The 11621-nt window shown below is 39.5% G+C and overlaps 1 protein-coding gene across 1 annotated transcript; it reads left to right on the plus strand.

Annotated features, from left to right (window-relative positions):
• Positions 1–1039: 1039 nt before the first annotated feature.
• Positions 1040–10950, plus strand: lrrc8db (leucine rich repeat containing 8 VRAC subunit Db). The gene is made up of 2 exons (XM_013135023.3): positions 1040–1251; positions 7401–10950. The coding sequence occupies exon 2, from the start codon at positions 7403–7405 to the stop codon at positions 9941–9943; it is 2541 nt and encodes an 846-aa protein (XP_012990477.2). The 5' UTR covers positions 1040–1251; positions 7401–7402; the 3' UTR covers positions 9944–10950.
• Positions 10951–11621: the final 671 nt, after the last annotated feature.

Raw genomic sequence — 11621 nt, forward strand, 5'->3', positions numbered from 1 at the left:
CTGGTTGAGATGGTTATTATTGAAAGAAAAAAACTAAATGCAACAGATACTAAGCCTTGTAATGAGTCTGTCAACCCTGAGTTACAAGAATAAGCCATTATGCTTTGATTTTAAAGGATGGAAACAAATCAGTTTATATCAGAAGGTTTCTAATAGAATTTCAACTAGTTCCCAATGTTTAAATAGATTCTTACAGATTTTGGAGGTATATTAACCCAGAGTATGACTAACTTATCATTATTATTTTTAGGTTTCTGCATGCAGTTTGAAGGAATTTAGGGATGTGTAGGTTAGTTTTAAATGACAAAGTCTTTGTTGAGAAACAGACACTCATAAAGCAATCAGTAGTTTATATATTTGTTAATGCTGCTGATCATCTTAAAAAAACAAATATTAATATTTTTCAGTTGGTGCATAGACAGTGCAATTCAAGAACTGTACCATTACAGCACAGTGCTTTCGAAAAGTAATCAGACCCCTTCATTTTCTATCATTTATAATTAATTACTTTTATTGAATTTGCCATCAGTCCAAGCACAATAGGCCATAATCACATAATGAAGTGAAAGCATATTTTTAGAACGTGCATCAATTTATTGAAAATAAATTAAGTCTACCATGGAATGCTTGGGATCTGCTCATTATTTCACGTGTTGGCATGGCACCAGACACACAGGTCCTCTGTATAGAGGTTCTGTGTATGTTTTGGTTTTATCAATATGTGTCTATAATAACATTAAATAATAAATTAATTTGATTTGATTCTTGCGTCATGCGTTCGGCCAGTAATTCTAAACATGTATTTTTATTCTATGACGGCTGGAGCAAGATCTATTCTTCTGCGCCCACATAATTGACACAAGAGGCCGTTCTTTGTCCGAGTTGCTGGAATCGATACCAGAATCCTGCTCGGCCAGCAGTTCAAACGAACGACTTAAATGAAAGAATCATTAAAATGAAAAAGAATCATGACTCAGAATCAGTAAAATGATTCATTCTGAATCATTCGAGAACTGCACATCCCTACTGCTACGCATGGTGCAACCCAGATACATGGCCGCAGCATGTCGCTATGGAGGAAATAGAACCAAAGTCTTCTAATCTGCTTATTGTCAGTCCAGCAATCGGGTTGAATAGATATGAAGCATTTCGTCTTTGTTTACCTTATCGAATCATGGAACGTAGCGAAAATTATCGTTTTTTGTCTGAAGTATCGAGGCAGCGGGACGTATAGCCTAAATTAATTTGAAGGTGAGTCATGTCTCTCAGAAAACATTTTTTAAATAATTGTATTCAATGCCTTAGCTGTACAGGCACCATAGGCTATATTGTAACAAAGGAAAATGAACCCAATCATTAAGAAAAGTATTGCAAGAGAATGCACCAATGATACTATATATTAAGCTAGTGGTGTTATATACTATCGTGTCCTGAAATAAAGAGTAGGCCTAGCTGTAGCCTATATATTTTTAGCTTTTTTTGTAGTGTAGCCTACTAAAGCCAGACCAGACCTTAACCCCTACCACAACACTACACATAACGCTTACCCATCCCTACCATAACCTTTTTTACATTTCATCTTCAAAGAGATGACGTCAGAGAGTTGGACGTCCCAATTATTCTGTTACGAGAAATGCTGTGTCACATCAGAGCCCACTTACACGAATCATACGCCACTGTCAACCCATGCGTGCGCCCAGTGAACAGTGGAGATGCTGGATATATCCAGTTCTGCTGGATTTCATTATTACACATTGTTCTCGTCTTTTCAAAGTAAACGGGGACATAAAGATACTGCCTTTAGAAAGGCAACGTTGGCTACGGTAATACATTCACATGCACAGGCAGACATTAGCAATTATGTTAAATCAAAGTGGTGGTGGTTAGACAATTGTAAATTACGATATATAGGGGTAGCCTGAAAAAACATTTTGAAGCGCATATAGTAGCCTAAGAAGCAGAGGTTTTTCATAATATAGTACCAATAATGAGTAGCCTCGTTGTTTAGTCTTATCTGTGATGTAGCGAAGTGAAACAGGCCTATTTTAAATCTAGCTACTTTGTTTGATTGTTGGTTCACAAGTTTGAGTTGTGGATACAGTAGCGTATAGTATTCAGGGTAGCCAAGCCAAACATGGCCACTTCAGACCTTGTGGGATGCTGTGTGGAATGCAAGTGACGTCGTCCCACCTCGGGTCCTAGCGAAGAAAGGCAAGACAATTTATCTTAAGTTTGCTAGGTCCTGTCTCCTATGAATAGGATTAAAGATTCTAACATTCATGAACAAATACTAAATCTATTATATTTCTGTATTTTATTAGTTTATTATTTTAATTGAAAAAGCATATAAATGCAAAAAAATCTACAAGGCTACCTCCTGCACAATTAGTCACTTTCAAACTGTTTTTAAACAGCTGGACACAAACCCAGCTGATAAGCTACAGAAGTTACTACTTATATCAATGCTTTGCATGTCCCTGATATTCTTGAATAGACTATGACCTTATTTATTGTCCTTACTCATAGTTTTGAGGTATATATATATTTTACTGTGTGACAAAATTGGAAAATGGTTGATTATACTCTTATAACAAGTTTTAATCCACCGATTATGTAAACAATATAATAAGATATGTTATGATGATGTGATAACTTTAGTATTAGTATCATTAAGCACCATCCCAAAATACGCCAAAGTCCAATACTGGGATTGTCATCGTACACAGTTTTCCCACCTGTCTTGCAAGAAACAAACCTTCATACATATGTAATCACCATATCAGTTCATTTAGGAAAATCTTAGATTGTAAGGAAAGAAGTTAGTTTCCAATCAAGTGTCCTTTAGTTCTTGTATTCAGTTTTTTTTGTCTTGTATCAGTGATGAACCTTCCAATATCAGTTGTTGCAGTCATTGTAATGTGTACCCAGCAAATTGCCTGGTTGTCCTAACAAGTCAGTGTAGGTGTATAATGGAACAGTGAGTTTCCAACACTTCACTAATTCCAGTTTAACACCACAACAGTGTCTTCCACTGTGTTGGGACCATGTGACCTTTCCAGTCAATTGACCCATGGTACTCTGACCTGTAGTATGTGGAGTCCTTCAGGACTCAGGTGGATTCTTCTCTCATCTCGCTGTCGATGATTCATCTAGAAATGGAGTTTGAAGCCAAGTGATCTGACCCTGTCATCGTTCTGCCATGTGAGTGGTTAGGAAGATTTGGAACAGATTCAACCAGTGTAGTTGTAGAAATCCTTCTTGAACGTGTTGCTGGTACTCACACACTCAGTTGTCTGTGTCCAGTCAGTGACGTGATGTATCATCAGAAAAGGGGTTGTGATGTCCTGATCTGTTGAAAGTATAACTGCAAAACAATGATTAGTGTGGTTCAACAGTCCATCAGACTTTCATCCACTGGGTATTGTTCCGTCAACTTCCAACAATGACGACAATAGATCAGTCTTGAAAACTTGTGGATCTCAGAAGTTCCATCATCAGAGTGAAGCGTACACCCTATTCAGACACGTTTCCATAAAAGTCCTTTTCCATCCAGAACTGGCTTGGTTGATGTTTGACTCCTTGTGCTATATTAATGCCAATAGCAGCTAGCAGTGGAATAAGATTACCATGTTACCTTGGTTAAGGCCTACCTACATTGTCGTGAGACCCCCCTTGAGGCCTTACGGTTTTAAAAATTATCATCAACACAATAAATAAGTTTGACTCAAAATTACATAAGTACACATGACAAAGCACAACAAAACAGGTTATTTCTTGAATACCCATTAAAACATATTCAAGCATGACAGAACAGAACAGGCTATTTCAAATGCCTATTAAAACATGCTATATACCAAGTGCTTTTCAAACTACACGTAATATTCAATTAAATAAGCTTGGCTATTACCGAGGAAGGTGATCAGCTTCATTTAAAGCAATTAGCATTGTCAACGAAATACAGTTCAGCGCTTCTCCAGTTTATCCACCCCTGGAGATATTGGCACGATTTTATTCGTGGCCTAGTCAGGGACAAACCAGGTATTCTCTTCAATTTATCCACCCCTAGAGATATTTTACATGTTACACAATGTAATTCGTGGCTCAGTTAGGGAGTAACTAGGTTTTCTCTCCAATTTATCCACCCCTAGAGATATTCTACCTGTGCTCTTGAATTACTCGATTTGTTCGTTAAATGGTGTGGATTTCAGATTCACAAACTTTTCAGCTGTTCGCAAGAAACAGGAACAAAGACTGACTCCCTTGCGGGTGCATGCAGCCAGCTTCGTCTCAGGACAACAAAAAACAGCATTTTTGGTAGAATCTAAATCTCCAACCATACGGCTCAAAGCACCAAAGTGTTAGAAATCGGTTACGTATAGTGGTCAAATAATGTAGAACCCGCATCAAATCGAGGGAGAAGTTCGCTCAAGTTTATTTGAAAATTGCAGCACAGATGTCATTCGGTGAACTTTCCATTATCTTCTCACTGTAATGTTAGTTGCCAGCTAGCCTATACATTAAGGGCGTTTCTACCTAGCACAGGTCATGTTTCTAGAAGTTAACCCCCCATGCCAGATGGTCAATGTAAACATTCCTGTTGTTATCCAAGCGCAACCTACAGAGAGATAATCTTAACAGAGATGTTTCTGTTGTTCTCATTATCTAAGCACATTCACTTCCAATGAAATGTACATATTGTAATTGTTAATGCTTAGATTCCACACATCTAACAAGTCTCACTTATAATAATATGGTTTCAGAAGACAGAAGCTGTTGTTGTTTATTGTAGATGTAGTTGAGTCTCTAAACCTTGAATTTTAGTTGAGTCCACTGTGCTCAAATCCAAGATGAGTCATGAGTCCCTGTGGCTAAATCCAAGTCTGAAATAAGGTCCCGGCCACAGTAGTCTCAATGGACGAAGTCTGAGTTACAGTCTGAATTGGATGTTATTAGACAAGGGGTCCCGGCCCAAGTTTGAGAACCACTTAATTATCAGAAACTTTTTATCTTAAGCTTACTGGATCAACTATATACTGGAGCACTCTCATTATCCCAGTGAACCCAACAAGTGAGATAAATATATAAAAGAAAAGGTTTTGTCTGTCCATGAATGAACTAACTAAATCTTTGGCCCTGCGATTATGATCATGAATGGACAGACAACAAAAAGCAGGTAGGGGTGTGTTATTTGAACTGCATGAGCATAGAGTACATAGCATTGTTAAGTGAAATGGTTCAAATAAGCATATTTGCAAGTCAAGTTGATGCAGTAGGAAGTTACAGATTAGTTGTCTGTGGGCATTAAACATTTTATTTTTGCTGGTAATTGTTTGGCTTTCGGAGCTAAATCTATTCAGGCGGGTCGTGTTGTGGAGCAACATCTGTGAGTTTTTTGGGGTGGTTCTTAGAGCAGATGTAGCCAGCGCGGTCCAGGTGTGGCTTGCAGGACTGCTTACAGGACTCTAATCCAGATATGTGCACCATACAGTATACAGTGGGGCAAAAAAGTCAGCCACCAATTGTGCAAGTTCTGCCACATAAAAAGATGAGAGAGGCCTGTAATTTTCATCATAGCTACACTTCCAACTATGAGAGACAAAATCAGGAAAACAAATCCAGAAAATCACATTGCAGGATTTTTAATGAATTAATTGGTAAATTCCTCTGTAAAATAAGTATTTGGTCACCTGCAAACAAGCAAGATTTCTGGCTCTCACAGACCTGTAACTTCTTCTTTAAGAGGCTCCTCTTTCCTCCACTCGTTTCCTGTATTAATGGCACCTGTTTGAACTTGTTATCAGTATAAAAGACACTTGTCCACAACCTCAAACAGTCACACTCCAAACTCCACTATGGCCAAGACCAAAGAGCTGTCAAAGGACACCAGAAACAAAATTGTAGACCTGCACCAGGCTGGGAAGACTGAATCTGCAATAGGTTAGCAGCTTGGTGTGAAGAAATCAACTGTGGGCACAATTATGAGTAAATGGAAGACATACAAGACCACTGATAATCTATCTCGATCCGGGGCTCCACGCAAGATCTCACCCCGTGGGGTCAAAATGATCACAAGAACGGTGAGCAAAAATCCCAGAACCACACGGGGGGACCTAGTGAATGACCTGCAGAGAGCTGGGACCAAAGTAACAAAGGCTACCATCAGTAACACACTACGCTGCCAGGGACTCAAATCCTGCAGTGCTAGATGTGTCCCCCTGCTTAAGCCCGTACATGTCCAGGCCCGTCTGAAGTTTGCTAGAGGATTGGGAGAATGTCATATGGTCAGATGAAACCAAAACAGAACTTTTTGGTAAAAACTAAACTCGTCATGTTTGGAGGAGAAAGAATGCTGAGTTGCATCCAAAGAACACCATACCTACTGTGAAGCATGGGGGTAGAAACATCATGCTTTGGGGCTGTTTTTCTGCAAAGGGACCAGGACGACTGATCCGTGTAAAGGAAAGAATGAATGGGGCCATGTATCGTGAGATTTTGAGTGAAATCTGCCATCCATCAGCAAGGGCATTGAAGATGAAACGTGGCTGGGTCTTTCAGCATGACAATGATCCCAACACACTGCCCGGGCAACGAAGGAGTGGTTTCGTAAGAAGCATTTCAAGGTCCTGGAGTGGCCTAGCCACAAAAATCTTTGGAGGGAGTTGAAAGTCTGTGTTGCCCGGCGACAGCCCCAAAACATAACTGCTCTAGAGGTGATCTGCATGGAGGAATGGGCCAAAATACCAGCAACAGTGTGTGAAAACCTTGTGAAGACTTACAGAAAACGTTTGATCTCTGTCATTGCCAACAAAGGGTATATAACAAAGTATTGAGATTAACTTTTGTTATTGACCAAATACTTATTTTCCACCATAATTTACCAATAAATTCATAAAATATCCTACAATGTGATTTTCTGGATTTTTCCCCCCTCATTTTGTCTCTCATAGTTGAAAATTATGATGAATATAACAGGCATCTCTCATCTTTTTATGTGGGAGAACTTGCACAATTGGTGGCTGACTAAATACTTTTTTGCCCCACTGTATCATTTATATAGTGAACCACAGTAAGCATTACTGACTGCTCCTGTACGCTCCTGTACGTGTGAAAAAAGTAGTTGCGGGAATTTTGACAAACTTCAGCTTTTCAGGTACGTTTTTGAAGAAAATGTCTGCATTTACTGCTGGTGAAAACAAAGTAGTATTATCTGATCTATACAGAATTGTATATTAGGCATATGATATATTTGTTGTGAGAAATATCCTTTTGCATGTGTGGGTTTTATTCTACACATTAGCTATTACTCAAAAAACATAAAAAAAAACAATGCTGCTGGTTAGGACAGTGACACCTAATGGGTATTCCAGCTTTAATTAATTTGTTTTCTGTTTCTCTTGCAGTGATGTTTACTCTCACAGAGGTAGCCGCCTTGAATGACATCCAGCCAACCTATCGTATCTTGAAACCATGGTGGGATGTCTTTATGGACTACCTGGGTGTCGTCATGCTGATGCTCGCCATTTTTTCTGGAACTATGCAGTTAACCAAAGACCAAGTGGTTTGCCTTCCTGTCCAGGAACCAGCTGCAGAGGACAACAGTGGCTTCACAACTCTGCAGCCAGCAGAGGGGTCTGGTTCTGGGTCAGGAAATGGAGGGAGTAGGGTGACGCTAGCTGCTGCACCCCTAATTACTAAGGATCTACCAGATAGTGTTGTTCAGGAAATTCACTTAACACAGTTTGGTGGTCTTAGACATCAACCTCTGCCAACAGGCGTCAGGACAAACCTGGACTTTCAGCAGTATGTTTTTGTCAATCAGATGTGCTACCATGTCGCCCTGCCATGGTACTCTAAGTACTTTCCATACCTCGCTCTCATACACACCATTGTGCTCATGGTCAGCAGCAACTTTTGGTTCAAATATCCTAAGACTAGTTCAAAAATAGAGCATTTTGTGGGAATATTAGGCAAATGTTTTGAGTCTCCTTGGACGACCAAGGCATTGTCAGAAACGGCCTGTGAGGACTCAGAGGAGAATAAGCAAAGACTCATTGGTGCCCCCTCCCTACCAAAACATTTCTCAACCAGCAGTGAAGAGGGAAGTCCTAACCAGTCCACCCCAATGCTGGCTAAATCTGGGGTCAAGTTCACTGCTGATAAGCCTGTCATTGAAGTCCCATGCATGACCATACTGGATAAGAAAGATGGAGAGCAGGCCAAGGCTCTATTTGAAAAGGTTAGGAAGTTCCGTGCCCATGTAGAAGACAGTGATTTGATCTACAAGCTCTATGTTGCCCAAACAGTAATCAAAACAGTAAAATTCATTTTAATCTTATGTTACACAATGACATTTGTTGCTGCAATTGACTTTGACCATGTGTGTGAGCCTGACATAAAACATTTGACTGGGTATGCTAAATTCCAATGTACACATAATATGGCTTTTATGTTGCGTAAGCTGCTTGTCAGCTATATTTCCCTTGTCTGTATATATGGCCTTATCTGTATATACACCCTCTTCTGGCTGTTTCGACGACCTCTTAAGGAGTACTCTTTTGAGAAAGTCAGGGAGGAGAGCAGCTTCAGTGACATTCCTGATGTAAAGAATGACTTTGCGTTTCTCTTGCACATGGTGGATCAGTATGACCAGCTGTACTCTAAGCGTTTCGGCGTCTTCCTCTCTGAAGTCAGTGAGAACAAGCTGCGGGAGATTAGTTTAAATCATGAGTGGACCTTTGAGAAACTCAGACAGCACGTAACTCGCAACGCTCAGGACAAACTGGAGCTCCATCTCTTCATGTTGTCAGGTCTGCCAGATGCTGTCTTTGACCTGACGGATCTTGAGATCTTGAAGCTGGAGCTGATTCCAGAGGCCAGGATAACAGCCAAGATCTCACAGATGATAAACCTTCAAGAGCTTCACTTTTACCATTGTCCTGCTAAAGTCGAGCAGACAGCATTCAGTTTCCTTCGCGACCACCTCCGTTGCCTTCATGTCAAGTTTACGGATGTGGCGGAGATTCCCACCTGGGTATACCTTTTGAAAAGCCTGAGGGAGCTGTATTTGGTCGGGAATCTGAATTCTGAAAACAACAAGATGATCGGATTAGAATCTCTCAGAGACCTGAGGCATCTGAAAATCTTGCATCTAAAAAGTAACTTGACAAAGGTCCCAACCAACATAACAGACCTGTCTCCACACTTGATCAAGCTGGTGATACATAATGATGGTACTAAACTCCTGGTACTGAACAGTTTAAAGAAAATGATGAACCTAGCTGAACTGGAGCTTCACAACTGTGAACTGGAAAGGATTCCTCATGCTATTTTCAGTCTGACCAACCTGCAGGAGCTAGATCTGAAATCCAACAACATTCGTACCATTGAGGAGGTCATCAGCTTTCAGCACCTCAATAGGCTTATTTGCCTTAAACTGTGGCACAATAAAATCATCACCATTCCATTATCCATAAGCCATGTTAAAAATCTAGAGTCCCTCTACCTTTCGCACAACAAACTTGAATCTCTGCCCGTACCTTTGTTTAACCTGCTCAAGCTGAGGTATTTGGATGTTAGCCACAACTCCATAGTGGTAATCCCTCTTGAGATTGGCTTCATGCAGAACCTTCAACACTTTGCCATAACTGGCAACAAGGTGGAGGTGGTACCCAAGCAGCTGTTTAAGTGCACCAAACTAAAGACACTATGTCTGGGACACAACTGTATATCTGTCCTTCCAGAGAAGATTGGCAATCTGGTGCAGCTAACAAACTTGGAGCTGAAGGGAAACTGTCTTGACCGCCTTCCTGCCCAGCTAGGCCAGTGTCGCCTCCTCAGAAGGAACTGCCTGGTAGTGGAGGACCACCTTTTTGACTCACTCCCACTTGACGTGAAGGAGAGTATTAATCAGGAAGCCAATGTTCCCTTTGCTAATGGGGTGTGAATGTGTAAGAAAGGTTTGACACTTTTCCCATACAATAATGGGATATGAAAAAGTGTCAAGAACTCAACATTCTTTGTATGCAGACAGAACAGAATAAAAGACTTTTGCTCAGGGCTGAGTCATCTTGATAGCACAGAGGATGGTTTAAACGTTTAGAGTTTAGCACTGTGCTATCTGGTTTGGAGAGTTTAGAACAGTGGAAGATGCTAGAATGGTTGTCTGGTTCTAGTGTGACAAAGTAATGAGCTAGTTCCAGAATAACAGATAGGTTCCAGACTTAGGGACTTGTTCCAGAGTGGCTTAGTTATAGAATGACTGCAATAGATACGTTAAAGAGGTCAATGGAAAGCGTGAGTGGAGAGAGCAGAAGAACGCTGTACAAGGTGGATATTCATAAAATCCATAGTAAATTTTTAGTAGTCAACTGTTACAGGCCCATAATGTATTTACCCACATTTATGTCTGTGTAAAACCACTATATAATTTCAATGATTGTTGGGTCAAATTCATAGATGCCAGTAATGCAGTCACCTCCAAAACAGTTGATAAAGATGAGCACAAAATTCTGCTTGAGATAGGTAGATACAAATTATATCAAGCTAAAAAATATTAGTTTATTGAGATTTATTTATTTTGTTGTAAAAGAAAAACAAAACACTGTTGGTGTTAAAATCCTTGGCAACAATAACAATTCTTAAAAAGAAAAAATACATCTGTATAAGTGTTCTTTTAAAGTTTACTAACACAGTAATAACTACAGTAACAACATCGTATTTACACATTCACTACTGATTATTATTACTACAGTACAGTTATTACACATCATGTTATTCCAATGAGTAACTAATGATTTGGAGTTGCAGGTTTGAAACCCAACTGTTAATTACCATTAACATCACATTTGATCCTTTTCCATAGGTCAGGCATTTTCAAACTTTTTTGGGGCCTGGGACCAGCAGTGCATGGCCTTCTTTTTCTTGGGCTGCTTTTGTGAAGAAAATATTGATTTTGTCCATGTATCTTGAAAAATCAATATATTTAAATAATTATTTTGATATTTATTTGTTATTAAACATGTTCAATATGATCTCTCTATGATATTTAAACACATTGAATTGTTTTAAGAAAGTAATAAAATTGCCTACCAAGCAATTTATTCACTATTTTAGGATATATTGGGGCTATTGGAAGCAGTTACAGTACTGTGCAAAAGTTTTTGGCACGTGTGAAAAAATGCTGTGAAGTAAGAATGCTTTTAAAAATAGACATGTTATTAAAAAAAATATCAATCAACAAAATGTAAATCAAATATGTAAATCAGTATTTGGTGTGACCAACCTCTGCCTTCAAAACAGCATCAGTTCTTCTAGGTACACTTGCACAAAGTCAAGGATTTTGTAGGCATATTGTCAGGTGTATGATTATACAATTATACCAAACAGGTGCTAATGATCATCAATTCAATATGTAGGTTGAAACACACTCATTAATTGAAACAGAAAGAGCTGTGTAGGAGGAATAAAACTGGGTTTACTGTCAGAATTCATACACCATGGCAAGACTGAGCACAGCAACAAGACACACGGAAGTTATATTGCATCAGCAAGGTCTCTCCCAGGCAGACATTTGAATGCAGATGGGGGTTTCCAGATGTGCTGTCCAAACTCTTTTGAAGAAG

This window comes from Esox lucius, chromosome 8, assembly GCF_011004845.1.
Source record: "Esox lucius isolate fEsoLuc1 chromosome 8, fEsoLuc1.pri, whole genome shotgun sequence".
Taxonomy (NCBI): domain Eukaryota; kingdom Metazoa; phylum Chordata; class Actinopteri; order Esociformes; family Esocidae; genus Esox; species Esox lucius.